Source organism: Staurois parvus, unplaced genomic scaffold (assembly GCF_062004578.1).
Source record: "Staurois parvus isolate SC_StPar_1 unplaced genomic scaffold, SC_StPar_1.0 ptg000336l, whole genome shotgun sequence".
Lineage (NCBI taxonomy): Eukaryota > Metazoa > Chordata > Amphibia > Anura > Ranidae > Staurois > Staurois parvus.
The window spans coordinates 2,714,796-2,733,526 of NW_028318132.1; the positions used below are offsets into that span (position 1 = coordinate 2,714,796).

At 42.3% G+C, this 18,731-nt stretch overlaps 1 protein-coding gene across 2 annotated transcripts in view; it reads left to right on the plus strand.

Moving 5' to 3' along the window:
- Positions 1-18,731, plus strand: part of KIAA1671 (KIAA1671 ortholog) — a 232,064-nt gene that overhangs the window by 80,350 nt on the left and 132,983 nt on the right. For both annotated transcript variants that reach the window (XM_089684113.1, XM_089684114.1), the window contains exons 4-5: positions 787-3,588; positions 10,758-10,883. In XM_089684113.1, coding sequence (XP_089540239.1) covers positions 787-3,588; positions 10,758-10,883 — 2,928 coding nt within the window. The remainder of the gene's footprint in view (positions 1-786; positions 3,589-10,757; positions 10,884-18,731) is intronic.

The window sequence follows — 18,731 nt, forward strand, 5'->3', positions numbered from 1 at the left end:
TGTGAAGCTTGGCATGTTGCAATAAAATTACTGCCCACCATGCCACATTTACAGATTTTTGGTTAGCATCTAAATCTCCTATTAATAAGTAGAAAAACCCTGATAACCATAATATTCACTAGGTTTCGAGCAGGGCCCTCTGATTCCTTTTGTACCAGATTGTATTGCTGCGATCGTTAAGAGCGGAAATTATTTTAAATTGTTCTTTGGTGGTATGGTATGATAGTAGCAAGAAATATACAGCCAAATTAGTAAAAAAAAACCCCTAAAAACATTTTTTTTTTAAATTTTGGGCCAGTTTTCCAGGTAAAAAAAAATTCAGGCGATATCCATTACAATTTACCACCAAATGAAAGCCCAATTTGTCCTAAAAAAAAAAAGGTATAATCCACCCAGATGCACAAAGTAGTTATGATGTGTATGGTTTTGCTAACACGTCAAAGTTGCAAAATTGTGCTTGGGCATTATGATTTGTTTTACCCTTAGGCACAAAGGGGTTAAAGAATATTGGTTCATAATTACTTTCACAAAAAGAAAAACTCAAGCTAAAATTTGTGTAGTAGGGAAAAAATTCAATTATGTGGTTGAAAGAAAGTTCATTGTAACTAAGGCCTGGATATTGTTTTCATTGTTCTGCCTGCTGTGGCTTAAACCTGTAGTTTTTTACTTTATTTGCACATCGTATTATGACAGATGTCATGATTTGGATAATAATGTTATTGAAAGATTTCTGCATAATGTTATCAAATTTACATATTTATGTGCATCATTGTCTTTTATTTCCAGGAAAAAAAAGATTGGCGAAGCAGTGAATTTTCAGAAAATAAACTACAGAGACCAAGGAGGTCCTTTAGAAAAGTAGAAGAAGCTTTACCATTACAGGGCAATGAAGATGTCTTTAATGAGAGAAAAGGCCATATTTATAAAGATAAGCAGTATGACAATAAAACAGAGGAAGCTGAAGACAAATACAAACCTGTCCAATTGGATAACACATTTAGGACTGTGAAAGCAACAATGTTTGAACATAATGTAGAATGGCATAGTCCCCCTGAACTGATGAGTCCTAGGAATCCTATCTCCAGCCAGCTCCAGCTTGCTAGAAGTGATCTTTTATCTGAAAACACAGAGGATCGAAAAGATACAGGAAGCTGGTCAAAGTGGCTGAGTGATGATAGTGTGAATTCAGTCACACAGCTCCACAAAGGCAGTGATACTTCAGACATAAGATTCAGCAATAGCAGAGTTGGTAAAGCTGAATCTGCTGCAGGCCACAACATACTTCAAAACCTTAAAGTTGATGAAAAAACACGTATAGAACCAAGGTTCGAAGTTATCCAGGCAGTTGGAGAAAGGGTTTTAAGTGAATCCATACAAATGGCACCTGAAAACAAAGCTGTGGCTCTTAGATCGCAAAGATCTTTCCATAGGAAAGGAAGGGATTTAGAGAATTTGGAAGTGGATGACAGTATCTCACGTCGTCCAGTAAGCAGCCTCCAAAGAAGTAAAAGTGAATACAGGAGGAGAGACACAAGTTCACAAGATAGCTCAACCAAGTATGTGTCTAGAGACCTTGATTTTCCTTTCAATAGAAAAAGTAGTTTAAAGGCAGCAAAAATTGACACATTGAAAGCACCAGAAGACAGGAATTATGCAACTGGTAAGAACAAGAGCACTGCAGATACAACTGTCTCTGATTTTCAACTGAAGTCCTATAAACTGGACTACAAACCTAAAAAAGAAAATGCTTCTGAACAACGTTCCATTGAACCGTCTCCTTTTGGAATTGGTGCACCAGATGGCAAAGATATCAAAAAGAGTGATTTTAATCTGCATCCCCATAAATCACTCAATGACTTGGTAGAGAAAGGGTTTGAAACAGGAACAAGAATTGTTAAAGATGAGCCAGTAGGATCTAGCTTGAATATTAGAGAAGATATGCAAAATCCATCACACACTGAAGAGGTTAAGAAGCAATCATACCAGCGGAATAGGTTTCTCTCTGACAAAGAGTCACCGGTAACCAAGAAAGATAATAAAGATGAGTCAAATTATTTGATTAGTGAAATGTTAAGTAATGAGGTTGAGCAATTCAAAAAAGACTTGACCACTTGTACCACAAAAGACACTGACCATTTCTTAGGAGGGAATCCGTTCAAGGAAGAATATGTAGAACAATCTAAATGGGAGAGAAAGCAAGCACCATTTCAGAACAAGAGCCCCAGCAGCAGTCGCACAGGAAACACATCAGATATATTTAGTTTTGAGTATGAGGAAACAAAGAGAAAACAGAATATGTCTACAATATCTCCAACCGAATCAAAAGCAACATATTTTGCAGTAACTGCATTGGACAACAAAAAAGAAAAGAATGATAGTAATTTTGAAAGCCAGAATAGTGCTGCCAGCAGCTGGACAGTAGGAGAATATTTTAAGAGAGATATGAAAATGAGTACCACTATTTCAGGGTCTGACTTTTACAGCGATTCTAACAAGCCAGAAGCAATAGATACACAAGGAGACGTAGGAACCTCAAGTGCCTTTAAAGAAGTAAAAACACACAGAAACCAGAGAGTTCTTGAGGATGATTGTGATGGTAAGTCAGCAAAACATTTGGAAAAAAAGAGTGTTATTGATATTGATGCTTTAATCAGGAGACACAAGCAAAAAACAAGCATTGATGATAAAATTTCTTCACGAGATACTAAACCTGAGCAGAAAATTATTGCTTCAGACGTGGACACTACAGAAAGCTCCCCTCTGAAGCTTGACAGATCCTATAAATCTAAAGTCGTTGACATTGATTCTCTAATGGCAGACTATAATGCAAATCTTTCAAAAGAAAGCATATCTAGAGATGAGGATCATATGTCCAAGTGGGAAAGATCTAAATCTTTCAGGGAGAGCGCTTCAAAAAGTTCTGGCAGCAAATGGAGAGATCCCTCTGTAAGGCATGTCAACACTGATGAAATCTACCAGTCTGAATCAGTTGCTTCATGGTATTCTTCTCAAACAACTACCTCAACAACAGAAAGCACTAAAAAAGATAATCACAAAATTTCAAGTTCTGCAGATCATTTGAAAACTCCTAAAGATGCAAAATATGAGCAATATCGAGAAAAAGAAAGAGATCAAGGATTTCTAGCCTGTTCAGAAGAAAGTCAGAAAACAGGAAGTGTAGATTCCTCACAAGAGTCATTTACAAGACCTTTTGAGAACTATAAATCTCCGTCAGCATGGACCTCAGAGTCGCCTAATGTAGGTACAGACTGGTCACCTTCACATGCTCTAGGCAAAACAGCTGTGGAAATTAGTGTTGATGATAAAGAAGATCTTTCTGCTCTGAAGCTTCACCATAGGGTTTCTGTGAAAACTGATAGGAAATCTGTTTTAAATGAAGAAAGGCAACCACCTTCTGAAGGAAGACGTCCAGCAAAAGCTAGTGATTTAATTACCCTAATGCTAGAAAATAAAGAAAAACGAATGGAACATCATCGTACGAGGCAGATCGTTTCAGTGGAGCACCAATTTGAGCCAAGAACACACAGATTAAAGAGCCAACAAGAATGGCATTATAGTGAGAGCAAGGTATGAATTACTGCTTTGTATTTGTAGATATACATGTAAAGGATAAAGGTTCTCTGTCCTATATGCCTACATCCTCATGTACATGTAAAACAGAAATATTCTTGTAGCAATGGATTTTTTTCTGGGAATATAGAAAATGGTACCACAAATTAAATTCATAATAACAAAGTTTATTATACAAATATTATAATACTATATAGCACCATTTCCAATGTGTACAAAGTGAAGTCCACTGATCTTATTTCATTTCAGCATCCACATGTTAGCTCAATGCATTTCAAATATATTCATTAGGAGAACATGTGAACAGTATCTGTACAGGAATACCCAATATTGTAAAATCTAAAGTTTCCATACAGTTTGATGGAAATTCTCAAATCCAGAAGGGGACAGCCGGGGGACATGAGAATCGTCCAAAAGGTGTGAGATCTCCAATATAGTCCTCCACTTTTTTACATGAAAAGCAAAGAGCTTTAAAGATAGAGAGCAAGATATTCATGCAAGAATCCCATCAGTCCCGTTCGATGGGATCTGCCTTGAGGATGGTGTTTGGAGTATCTTGATCTGCTCATTATTAAACTATCTTGAATACATATATTGCTATTGTGCTTAACGATCTGGGTGTGCTGTTGTATTCCCTCTATGGGTGACAGGGTTGAACGCCAGAACAGAACTGATTTAGATTCTTAATTATTAAACTAAATGGAGTACATATATTGCTGTTGTGGTCAAGGATCTGGGCATTTTGGTCCATCCCCTATATGGCAGGCTTTGAACTCCAGACCAGAACTGATTTGGATTATTGCATGAATATCTTGCTCTATCTGTCTTTGAAGCTCTTTGCTTTTGATGTAAAAAAGTGGAGGACTACCTGAAATACATGAATTGCTATTGTGGTCAAGGGACTGGGCTTGCTGTTCCCTTCCCATATATGGCAGGATTTGAACTCCAGAACAGAACTGGTTTGGATTCTTGCATGAATATCTTGCTGTCTCGCTTTGAAGCTCTCTGCTTTTGATATATGAAAAAAAAAGTGGAGAACTATATTGGAGATCTATCACACCTTTTGGACTACTATCTTCATCTCATTTGAGCATCTCCCTATAAATTTAGATCAGCTCATGAGGGAGATCATTGATGGGGGGCACAGTCTCTGATGGGGGTGCTGCTTCTGATTGAGTGCTGCGCTGAACGAGTGCGAAGCAGTTAAACACAGCAGTTGAACTAAAGCAGGAGAACTTAAGCAGCAGGAAGACACAACAACAGCAAGAAACTCTACTGCACGCTGGACAGACTGCAAGCAATCACCCTGGGAAACATCTCTTACATGCCTGAGTCCCACTCCGTGTACCTTTATATAATACGCCCCCTCTTCTCCTCTTCATATTACTATCCTCTGTTCCCAAATCTCATTTCTTTACCCATCTGCTCCACCCCAAAACTTGTACATCTCCCCCTCATTGCTATCATCTCCCTACTATTGCTCTCATCACCTCCCCAAAATGCCTCTTCCACTCCTCTTTCTCATTTTCCTCTCCTCCGTTCCCAAAATCCATTCACTATATCCCTCTGCTCCTCCCAAACATTTGTATATTGTGTCCTCACTGTTTCCTTCGCCCCTCTACGGCACCCACCACCTCCTCCTATTACTCCACTCTCCCACTGACCCGAACACCTCCACTAGTAGTTTCTCACGCTCCTGCACATCCCACTCCCATGCCACCTTTCTCACCCTTCTCCTCCTAACCGCGGGGGACATCTCCCCAATTCCTGGCCCTCCACCACCTCCCTCACCCGCACAACACCCTCCTGCCTCCACGTCCTGCCGCAACCCCCGCAACTTAGTATCTGTCCCCCTGCTCCCTAAAATCTCCCCCCGTTTTCATGTGCACTCCTGAACGCCCGATCGGTGTGCAACAAGCTTACCGCCATCCACGACCTCTGTTTCCCGCTCCCTCAACCTCCTAGCGATCACAGAAACCTGGATCCAGGCCACTGACTCTACCTCCCCTGCTGCACTCTCCTACGGAGGTCTCACCTGGACCCATTCACCCAGGCCTAACGGTTGTAAAGGTGGTGGGGTTGGTCTGCTCCTGTCACCGCAGAGCACCTTCCGAGTCCTCCCAAACCCCCCCTCCCTATCCTTCTCCTCCTTCGAGGCCCACTGCGTCCGACTATTCTCCCCAACCCCCCTGAAGATTGCTGTGATATACCGGCCTCCTGGATCCATACCCCGCTTCCTGGATGACTTTTCCTCCTGGCTACCCTTCTTCCTCTCCTCTGAGCTACCCACCATCATCCTTGGGGATTTCAACATCCCTGTCAACCTCGACAACCCGGACACATCCCATCTCCTCCACTTAACCTCCTCCTTTGCACTTGCACAGTGCATACAATCCACCACCCACTCCAACGGTAATATCCTTGATCTTGTCTTCTCCAACCGCTGCGCTCCGCACAACCTCACTAACACCCCCTTCCCTCTCTCTGATCACAACCTGACCACCTTCTCTATCTCCTGGTCCTCCAACGCCTACCCCTCCAAATGTCACACTACTACCAGCCGTAACCTCCGCAACCTTAACCCTGCCCCCCTCCACTCTGCAGCTGATCAACTCCATGACAGCATCCTCCCCCTGTCCTGCCCTGACTTGGCTATGACTGCCTACAACAACACGCTGTCAACAGCCCTTGACTCACTAGCGCCTTTAACCACACGCAACATCAGACCCCGACCGCTCCAGCCCTGGCAGACTGATCACACCAAAACCCTCAAACGACACAGTCGTGGCCTGGAGCGACTATAGCGCAAAACAAAATCCCAACAAGCCTTCACCCGCTACAAATCTGCCTTCCACACCTACACCTCCTCCCTCCACGCAGCCAAACAAGCCTACTTCCTGACCCTCATCAAGACACTCTCCTCCAATCCTCGCCGACTCTTCTCCACCTTCAACTCTCTACTCTCGCCACCCCCACCTCCACCCAGCACCTCGCTCACCGCCCTTGAGATTGCCAATCACTTCAAAAACAAAATTGACACAATTCGCAAGGACATCGCCGCAACTCTCACACAGCTACCCCCTCATCCCCCCTCCCCCTCGACATAACCCGCAGGGACTTCGTCGCTGCTCAAACTCCCTCCAACCCCGTTCCCCCTCACTCAGCTACCCCCTCATCACCCCTCTCCCATGGCCCCACCACTGCTCTGACCTCCACTTCCACCCCACCCTACATTCCTCATACTGAAGCTCCCCCAACACTCCGCACCTTTGACCTTACTACCATCGAGGAAGTCTCCAAGATCCTCTCTGATGCCCGCCTCACCACCTGCCCCCTCAACCCTATCCCCTCACAACTCCTATGACCTCCCTCCCCCTCCATCCTACGCTCCCTCACCCACATCTTCAATCTCTCCCTCTCCTCAGGCATTTTCCCTTCCCCTCTGAAACATGCACACATCACCCCCATACTTAAAAAGCCCTCCCTGGACCCCAATGACCCGAACAACCTCAGACCCATCTCCCTGCTCCCATTTTACATCTAAACTCCTCGAGCGCCTCGTCTACACCCGCCTATGCTCTCACCTCAACGACAACCACCTCCTCGATCCCCTACAGTCTGGCTTCCATCCCCTACACTCCACCGAAACCGCCTTACTCAAACTCCAACGACCTGCTAAACGCCAAAGCTAATGGCCACTATTCAGTGCTCCTACTCCTTAACCTCTCTGCGGCCTTCGACACAGTCGACCACCCCCTCCTCCTCAAAAAACTACACTCCCTCGGCCTCAGAGATTCTGCTCTCTCCTGGCTCTCATCCTACCTGTCACAACGCTCCTTCAGCGTTAACTATAACGCTACCACCTCCCCCTCACTCCCCCTCTCTGTTGGGGTCCCTCAAGGCTCTGTCCTTGGGCCCCTTCTCTTCTCCATCTACACCTCCTCCCTTGGCCAACTCATGCACTCTCACAGCTTCAACTACCACCTCTATGCCGACGACACACAAATCTATCTCTCAACCCCCCACCTCACCCCCTCGGTCTCTGCCCGAATCACACACCTACTGAGCGACATATCAGACTGGATGTCGCTCCACTTCCTTAAACTGAACCTCTTCAAAACTGAGTTTCTTGTCTTCTCCCCCAGCCTGGACACCACCCCCCATTGACTTCTCCTTCACATCCAACAACGCCACCATCAAACCCGCCCCGCAGGCCAGAGTACTTTGTGTCATTCTGGACTCCAACCTATCCTTCCAGCCCCAAGTCCAATCTTTAACTAACTCATGCAGACTCCACCTCCGCAACATCGCCAAATTACGCACGTTCCTAACCCCAGAAACCACTAAACAGCTCATCCACTCCCTCATCATATCACGACTCGACTACTGCAACTCCCTCCTCACTGGCCTGCCTCGCCGCTGGCTATCCCCGCTTCAGTCGATCCTGAATACGGCTGCCAGACTCATTCACCTTTCCAACTGCTCCATTTCCGCCACCCCCCTCTGCCAATCCCTCCACTGGCTTCTGATTGCGCAACGGATCAAATTCAAAATCCTAACGCTGACGTACAAAGCTGTCCACCATACTGCCCCGAACTACATTACTGACCTAATATCCAAGTACCGCCCAGCACGCATACTCCGCTCCTCACAAGACCTTCTCTCTAGTTCCCTGGTCTCCTCCTCCCATGCCCGCCTCCAGGACTTCTCCAGGGTGTCACCCATCCTCTGGAACTCCCTGCCCCAACCCATCAGATTATCACCTACTCTCCTATCCTTTAGGCGCACCCTGAAAACCCATCTCTTCAGGGAAGCCTACCCCACCCCCTGCTAACTTGCCGACCTCCTCCACTCTTCCTACCACTCCATCCCCCACAGCTATCTCCTCCTGTACCACTATCCCCTCCCTCCTAGATTGTAAGCTTGAAAGAGCAGGGCCCTCAATCCCCTCATGTTTTGCATTGTATTGGTATTGTTCTGTCATATGTTCTGTCCCCCTTTGTAATGTACAGCACTGAGTGAACTATTGGCGCTTTATAAATACTGTATAATAATAATAATCTCCCCCGCCTGTTCCCTTCTGGTTTTGAGAATTTGCACTCCAGCAAACTGTATGGGAATGTTTGATTTTTGCCTGCTGGGTTTTCCTATATGGATACTGCTCACATGTTCTCCTGATGAAGATGTTGAAGCATTCAAAACATGTTTAGCTAACATCTGGATGTTGAATTGAAAGAAGATCCATGAACTTCACTTTGTAAACACTGGATATGGGGCTATATAATATTTTAATATCTGTATAATAAACCTTACGATTTTATTGACTTATTTTGTGGTGCCGTTTTATATAAGCTCAGAAAAAATCCGTTGCTACAAGAATTTTTCTGTTTTACAGGCATTTGTAGAGAATTATCAACATCCCATAGGATGAACAGGCAGCCAAATGGCTTGAAATGCTCTTAAAATACCTACCGTATTTGCCGGCGTATAAGACGACTGGGCGTATAAGACGACCCCCCTACTTTTCCTGCTAAAATGTAGTGTTTGGGCTATACTCGCCGTATAAGACTACCCCTCTTCCAATGCACACCAGTGGGAGGAATAGTGCCCCATCATTGATGTCAGTGGGAGGAATAGTGCCCCATCATTGGTGTCAGTGGGAGGAATAGTGCCCCATCATTGGTATCAGTGGAAGGAATAGTGCCCCATCATTGGTATCAGTGGGAGGAATAGTGCCCCATCATTGGTATCAGTGGGAGGAATAGTGCCCCATCATTGGTATTAGTGGCAGGAATAGTGCCCCATCATTGGCATTAGTGGCAGGAATAGTGCCCTATCATTAGTATCAGTGGAGGAATAGTGCTCCATCATTGGTGTCAGTGGGAGGAATAGTGCCCCATCATTGGTATCAGTGGCAGGAATAGTGCCCCATCATTGGTATCAGTGGCAGGAATAGTGCCCCATCATTGGTATCAGTGGGGGGAATAGGTGCCCCATCATTGGTATCAGTGGCAGGAATAGTGCCCCATCATTGGTGTCAGTGGGAGGAATAGTGCCCCATCATTGATGTCAGTGGGAGGAATAGTGTCCCATCATTGGTGTCAGTGAGGGGTGGAATAGTGCCCCATCATTGGTATCAGTGGGGGGTGGAATAGTGCCCCATCGTTGGTGTCAGTGGGGGGGGGAATAGTGCCCCATCGTTGGTGTCAGTGGGGGGGAGGAATAGTGCCCCATCGTTGGTGTCAGTGGGAGGAATAGTGCCCCATCGTTGGTATCAGTGGGAGGAATAGTGCCCCATCATTGGTATCAGTGACACCAATGATGGGGCACTATTCCTCCCACTGAGACTTGCTGACCCTGTTCTCGTATGGTGCTGCTGCAGCCAGCATATGTGGTTGCAGCAGCACCTCTACACAGAACACTTACCTGCTGCTCCGGCACTCAATTTTCGCAGGGCCGCTCGGCTCCGCCCCCTCGCCGGTGATTGGCCGCCTGTGTGCCTTTCCTGAGGTACAGTTCTGGCGGCCAATCACCGGTGAGGAGGCGGAGCCGAGCAGCCGCACGAACATCCAGTGGCCGAACTGAAGGAGACGCCGCGCTTCCTGGACCGGATCGTCGTGGGACTGGATCCAGGTAAGAGACATCAGCCCCTGCAAACCCCTGTACTTAATGCCGCAGCCCCCCTAACATGTGTACCGGCGTATAAGACGACCCCCGACTTTTGAGAAGATTTTCAAGGGTCAAAAAGTCGTCTTATACGCCGGCAAATACGGTACTTTTTGCGTCTTTTACATGCCAAAATATTTTTTGTAGTACTGTTCAGATTCTCTTGCCTTGTCATAACACCTTTGCTATCTCCCCTTGTACCGCCTGCTAATAAATGACCATCAGTGTGCTGCTATAGTCCCCACTGTTGTTTCATGCTATACATTGTCACTTCAGCCCCCTGAAATATATTGGGATAGCTGGCTTGACAATAAATTCATATTGCTTACAGTGAAGCCTCTACCACTCTTCATAACTTATGGTACGTAAAATATTATAGGAAGCTTATATGTGATAAAGAGGTAGGATTATTATACTAGACACTTTAAAAATGAAAATGAACCAAAGTAGCATGCTTCTCCTGCACTGTCTTTTAGTTCTCAATTTATCTGTGTTTTTAGGACAATTCTGAAAAAGAGACTACCAGACAATATGCAAAACTACAGCGGGAACCAGAAAGTGTCATGGACCTACCACGAAGGAAAAGCTTGAATAGGCATAGAGAATGGGACTTGAGATCTGAGGAGGTAGGCTGTTGATTACATTATTGCCACTAAAATATTATTTTAGATTTGTGACTCTGCTTTTTTATTCAATTGGGTTCATTAAAGTATAATGTGTAATATGTAAAGTATAATGATATTTCCTGTACAGCAAATGTGTTTTTAAACCTACACTGGGTTTATTTTGGTATCATGTTGACACATTTTATTTCAGTTTGTTTGTTGTGTCCATATTCACTGTCATGTTGTCATGAGAAAATTATTGGAGCTGCCATAGCTTGCAACCTTTTGAAAATGCTGGCTGGCTGGCTGTCAGGTATGCAGTACATGAATGAATGAAAGAAATCTGCCAGAATTGTGACTTGGAAAGCACTGATGCCAAAGTGAAAACATGGCTGCCAGGACATTTACACACTCAAAAGAGAGCTGATCAGTGCAAACCTATATACTGTACTTTTTCTGAGTACATAGCCACTATACGTGTGTTTTCTTTTCAGATTAATACCAGTCTGTCCTGTCTAATTTATGAACTGGTACTTTTATACAACCCCTCCCCAGACATGCTGGTTTCTGCTAATTGATGCAAATTAAGAAACAGAGGCAAAGGAGCATCCATATAGATGTCTACTGCTTAATGCATAATTGAATTTCAGGACATTAAACAGTATTTTTATATGTAATTCGTTGTTTTTAAAGAGTGCATTTTTACTGTCCCAAATGTCCTTGTCATCTGTTGCATTTCTTCCAAAATGGAAATCTTAGTAAAAATCACTGGTAGGAGTATCAAACTGAGTGGATCTCTCAGAAACATGCCATGGACAAATAGATAAGTGGCCATAGGCCACAACCTTTCATCGTGAAGCTCTTCTGGTTCACCGTTTGCTTTATAGTTCCATATTTGCTGCAAGGCTCTAGGGCCTGTTCACATTAGGAGATCATCATTTGAATTACGGCTATAAAACCAGGTCATAAATCAGCAGTCATCAAGTCTCAGACACAGTGAACTGCTGATCATATGCATTTTGCCTTCAGGCATTATCTAGCTAAAGATTTTAAAGTTCATAACCAAGCCCATCCTTAGATACTGGAGTTGTACTTAACTCATTTGCTGCTTGTGAGGATGTATCCTGAGCACATTCTTTCTGTATACATTCTGATTGAAGCCTATGTATTGGGACAGTGTTAAAATGTTTTAGAATTAGGCCTCAAAAAGCATTCAAATTAAGTGAGCCATACAGGACACAAATGTATTTATTCTGCTATGTTAATTGTATATTTTTTAACATATTTTCTTTGAATGGATACACATTGACGTTAAAGGATTTTTCTGCTTGCTGTGATATAGTGAAATAATAACATCACACGCAATGAATACCACATGCTGCCAGTTATTTGTTATGCTTTTATTAATGCCTGAACAGCACCGAAGTTTGTTTATCATTACCTCCCAATGTATTTTGGTTGCATCTACCATGTGATGAAGGTATCATCATGCTTCCTGTTCTTTGTAGGAAACTTCTGTCTGAGATGTTCTGGTTTTTTTTTCCATAATTATCATTATTGTACATTTGTACAGTTTGTGGGACTGCATTAGATCATATTTACAGGGAATATTATTTTAATTATTTTTTTGGGGCACAGCAAAACAAAAACATGTCAGACTTTATATACGTCATATCAAGATGGCTATAATAATCTTAATTATTTATTTTATTATTTATTACAGGTACTTGTATATCGCCATCAATTTATGCAGCGCTTTACATATATATAGTACACTCACATCAGTCCCTAACCCTCGAAGAGCTTACAATCTAAGGTCACTAACTTCACAATCATACATACGCATACAGTGGGGAAAATAATTATTTGATCGCCGTCAGTTTACGCAGCACTTTACATATATCTAGTACACTCACATCAATCCCTAACCCTCGAGGAGCTTACAATCTAAGTTTGCTAACTTCACTTTCATACATACGCATACAGTGGGGAAAATAATTATTTGATTCCCTGCAGATTTTGGAAGTTTGCCCACTTACAAAGACATGAAGGGTCTATAATTTTTTATCATAGGTGTATTTTAAATGTTAAAAAAATTTATCTAAAAAGAATCCTCCCCCCTCTAGTGATATAAACCCTACTCACTCCGTAATGCAATAAGCAATAATTAATCCAAATAATCAGTGAATTATCCCATATGTGCTCTATATAACAGTGTCCAATTAAATTCCAAGAATTATAAGAAAAAGTGAAAAATTAATACAATGTCCCACTCAAAGTCACTCTTTATATTGTTTGAAGATCCTCTCAATTCAGCTCTCACTCAGATCCTCAAAAAAAGCTCCACATGGTGCATTATCATTAAAGTATATATAGCACTCCACACGTGTTTCATATAAGTGCAAAACGTGAGAAAAACAACCACAGCAACTTGTGTCACAACAGTGATGTGATACACTAAGTGTATTTGCTACAATGGTGTCTGAATTCTCATGCTTATAGATTATATACCCTTACTAAAAAACAGAATCTCAAAAGCGTTATAAGATACAATTTAGTCTCCTTGTCTCCACTCTCCAATCTCATCCCCTCCTGGTATCATCAGCCAGTTCCCTGATCACTCCGATCCATCCAGGAAATAAGGGACAATAATAGTGTAAATCCGCAATATATCTTTAAAATATACTTTAATATATCAGCTTACATGTATACAATGACAATCGCGCATTTCCAAGAGACTCCCCTGCCTGGGGATTGCCACGCAGCTCCTGGGTGGATGTCCTCAGGATTCCCCACTCCAAGATGGCCGCCGTGTTACTTCCGGTTCCTGCTATTGTACGTCCAACGTCACACCCCACTGACGTGTTTCGTCACATCCGGGACTTAATCTTAAGGGATCAAGGGATCATCCCTTAAGATTAAGTCCCGGATGTGACGAAATGTATTTTAAATGTTAGAGACAGAATATCAATCAATAATCCAGAAAAAACATATGTTATAAATTGAGTTGCAGTTCAGTGAGTAAAAAGTGTTTAATCCCCAAGCAAAACATGACTTAGTACTTGGTGGAGAAAGTCTTGTTGGCAAGCGCAGAGGTAAGACGTTTCTTGTAGTTGGTTACCAGGTTTGCACACATTTCAGGAGGGATTTTGGTCCACTCTTTTACAGATCTTCTTTAAATCCTTAAGGTTTCGTGGCTGTCCCTTGCAACTTGAAGTTTCAGCTTCCTTCATAAATTTTTTATAGGATTAAGGTCTGGAGGCTGGCTAGGTCCAGGGGCGGACTGACAACTCATGGGGCCCCCGGGCAATAGGGGATCATGGGGCCTCTGTGTCCTTGCCCCAACTCAAAAAAGCCTATGAAAAAGGTACCAGGGGCATCTCATGGGGCCCCCTACTGACCCCGGGCCCTCAGGTAGTGCCCGAGTTTCCAAATGGTCAGTCCGCCCCTGGCTAGGCCACTCCATGACCTTTAATGTGCTTCTTGTTGAGCCACTCCTTTGTTGCCTTGGCAGTATGTTTTTGGTCATTGTCATGCTGGAAGGCCCATCCATGACCCATTTTCAGTGTTCTGGCATGTCTTTGGAGCATGGAAGGAAACTGGAGGAAACCCATGCTGGCACAGGGAGAACATGCAAACGCCAGGCAGGTATTGCCATGGTTGAGATTCCATCAAATATATAGTTTTATCCCACATCTGGGTGCCCTAAATATTCTTCATTGTGGTTTCTTTGGTCTTGCTTGCCTGACATGTAAGATCACAGATCTTGGGCTATGTACACGTGGGGTACATTTTCTCTTTTTTTCAGATTAGACTGCTGGACATCATTGAGGCAAATAAGAAGACACCAAGATGTGGGGGAGAAGCAGGGAACCACAAGGGAGATAGGGGGCAGGATGGTGTTGGTGTGGCAAGCGTGTCATCCACCACCGCTGGTCTGGGGTTTTAGGGGCAAAATATGTGACCAGTTTTCTTACAACTACATATGGAGTGGTTGGAATTCAGTATATTTTTGTATGATGGGGAGCAAGTCTAACCATAGAAACCATATATTATAAAACTGTTCTTCATGGTGGTCAAAGGATGCAGTCCGTTCCTCCATTGTTTTGATTTTGTTAACTTTAGTAAACCATAAGTGAATCGTAGAATGCAAACACGGCTGGATTAAGTAGATGGACAAAGATATTTTATAGTGCTTCAATGACACTTTGCTGACATGAAGTAAGTCGCCATTGTGGTTTGTCCCTAGGTCCACAGATGCAGACTCAAGGGTCAGATTACGGGCTTCTTTCCAAAAAGGTGGTGATAAGGGACATCTCCAGAAAATATGGAGTACCTTCCTTGGTTCTGACTGACATCTCCAGCATGCATTCAGGAGCTTTTGGCGCAGACAGAACGTGGAGCTTCTGTGCATAGAAACCAATCCACTATATTTGGCTTTTTCAGTTAAGCTTTTAAAATGAAAAAACAAAATGTTTGGTTGCCATGCACAGCTGCATTCTTGGTAAATTCCCCTCAATGTAGGTGGTTTTGTTTGAAAGTTAGTACCCACCCATCTCTTGAAATAGACGGCTTAGTAAAAAGTAGAGTGTGTGACATAAAAATTAACACTGGACCACATGAAAATTTGAATGAATAGGTTAAATACACAGGCTAAAAAGTGCGACATGAATTATGAGTCTGTCATGAGACGCACAGGAACTATGTTCTGCTATCATTAGCTTTTGTAATTGATTCTAATTATAGTGTATAAAATGCAGTATATTTAAATAGACGTAATAATGTTTTCTGCCTCTCTAATAGTTTGCATGTTCACACAGATTTTATGAACCACTTTAAAAAAAGTACTCTTAGCACACATACTTTTCTCACAATTTAAGGTTTCGGCATCAGCAGGTGTCATCTATCTAAAGAAGTGGAACATAGAAAAGTCCTAAATGAGAGACGGTATGGCTGGCACGCATCCCAAACTGTAAATTAGGTGTGCTTTTTGGTTATGTACAGTGTACAGCCACTATATTTTTGAAGGTCTTCAGAGTTCCAAGCTCGGTTGTATAAGCTGTGGAGGATGGCTTTCAAGCGGCACGTCATTAAAGTGATGAATCTCACTATTCATGCTGATTTATTTGTAGTTCAGAGGGCCCTGCCTTTTGGCTTTTAAGATACCCACAATAAAAAATTTGTTTTACTGTATTATTCTGATTTAAGTTTTAGAATTTTTGGTTTAGCCCCCCCACCCATCTCAAGTAGAACACATTTTTAATTAGAAGAATAGGATAGCTAAATCCATTTTTTTTTCTTCTTTTTTTTTTGAAGTTGTCATTGCTTTCAGGACTGAATATGAGGGAAAATGCACCACCACTGCATTGATTAGTATTTTGGGAAGATTTGGGTGGGGCTTGGATGCATTATTGCCAAGATCATTCTCACTGATAGGCAGCATTGACAAATCCGAGTTCATGGGTGGGGGCAGACCAGGGGAATCCACATAAGGGGCTTACCTGCTTCAGGCTGCCTGCAGAAAACTACAAGAGGCAGATATTGCACCAGAGCAGCAATGACCTGTTTTTATCACAGAAGTGCATGTACAAAGTTCTTTCTGGCTGCATTACTGCAAAATTCCACAAGCGATACCAAGTGTACTTTATGAAGTGAAGCACCCTGTAAATTCCTTTATAAATACATGTTGTCAATGGGTCATCCAGTCAACAAAACAGTACATGGTGGTAGGTGGTGGGTGGGTTGTATAGGGAGAGAATTAGGGACAGATTTTGGGGTGTTTTTGCTCTAGTGGTAAATCAGGAATGAGAGGGGCAAGGTCAACCTGACACCTTATTGCCTCTGTTTTTCAAAGGTAGCATTGCTCAGCTCAGATTTCATTTAAATCACACCCACTACTTTGTAAATAAATGGAAAAATGTAATTGCAGTTCATATTCAATATTATAAGGATATTTGGCAATGACAGTTTGTGTATATTTTTTTTTTTCAATGGAAAGAGTATTAGTACCCTCTGCTGGTGAGTAAAGGAAACTACAGTTAATGAATATGTCCTTTTCTCTTTCCCAATCTGTAATAAATTTGGTAGTTGTTCCTGGTATGACTCAGTTTGCGAGTATTTGTTAAGGTGTTTAATGGAGTAACTGGTAATGTGAAACGCCTTCAGTGACCTTGCAAATACAGTTTTTTTTTTAATTTACAGGTTATCTACTAATATCGTTAACAAAGTTCAGTCTAATTAAAAGTTGTTTTTTTTTTAGTTTAATGTGTACCTCAAGGCATGTTTTAATTCCTCGTTTGCTTGTCATAACAAAGCTTATATGAAACATGTATTTTTTGTACTCATACTCATAAGTCACTGTTTGTAATCTGGATCAGGTCTATCCGCATTGTTGCATAAATGGTAGAATTGTGTCATTCTTTGCTTCCCTTTATAAATACAGCTGTATAAAAAGTTTTTACAGAAAGTAAAATAGGAGTGCAAAACATGTTTTCTTTGTCATTTGTTTTGATTTGCATTATTTTTAGGACTTTTCTGTAATGTATAGGGGTAGAAAAATTGTCACTTTTTTTGTTAACTGGACATGTCATCATAGTAATTCTATTTAAACTACTGCTGCAAGTTATCAAATGTTAACAATTTTGAGTCTGTTTCATAAGATTTTTTTCTCCTGTTTGTAAACTAGAGCATAAGAAATAAATTAAAACAATGAGTTTTGGCCAGATAAATCCATGCTAACTGATCATTTCATCACACAAGGATATATTATCATTGTCTAGCTGACTGCAACCATCCAGATAAAAATTCAATCACTTAACCCATATATGCTTTAACATGGTAATTTACTTTCAAATCTACAGCTTTTAGGAGAATCCCTTCTGATCCTGCCTATCAAGGTTCTTGTGCATGCAAATGTTGTTTGGGGTAACAAGTTTCTCCCATTTGTGCTCTTGCATTGTCATCCTCTGATAGGTGCCCCTGGTAAAGACTACAAAAGGTGTTTGACACACATTGAGCAACCATTGTCTTGTGTTGTGACTTTAAAGAAGCCATCCCTAAGCAATGATGTGCAATTTTACACTGGAGTGATTGCATGTGTACAGGAAGTGGCTAGAAGAGACTGGATGCTGTCAGATACAAAAAGGAAATAGTGTTTAATGCAAATCATGGCATTGTTTGATACTTAGTGCTTTAGCAAGCTAAAGAGTATTGATCTACTTTGGAGACTCCGTCACCTTGCTCATTCAAGGGCAAAGTTACAGGGTCTGTACATTAGCTGATAGATCACACAAAGAGCCTAATCCTGACTTGGCTATACTCAAATTCACAGCATTTTCAGATGCTCCTACCTCTATCAGAGACACTGCAAATGATCAGTGTCAGTGGTGTCTGAGCTTACCAGGAACAATGACATCACCCTCCTCCTTTGTGTGATGATGTACAAGCCCTAGCAACTAGCTGCAAGACCCAAGCACTTCATCATAGGAGGAGGTCACATGTTCTCCATTGTCAGGAAGCATGGGGTATTTTGCAACAGCTGAGAAAAGAGCAGCAGGGGAGCACTGTGAAGGTGAATATAGCTAGGTTGAGAGATGGGCTTTTACCGATTGTGGACCTCTATTGATGTACATAGGACGAGTAGTACGCCCTGTCCTTCTGCTCATCAAAGGATGAGCTCATATTGATGATCTCCGTTTTAAAGCAACCTGCCAAGTAAAAAATAACTAAAAACTGTGCCTATTGAATAATTTTATGTTTACTGTTTCTTTAAATAGAACACATTATATACTAAAAAATATGTTCTTGTCTACAGTAGTAACAGTAATAAAAGTAGAGACATTTTTTATTTTTGTTTTGCTTAGGCATTTA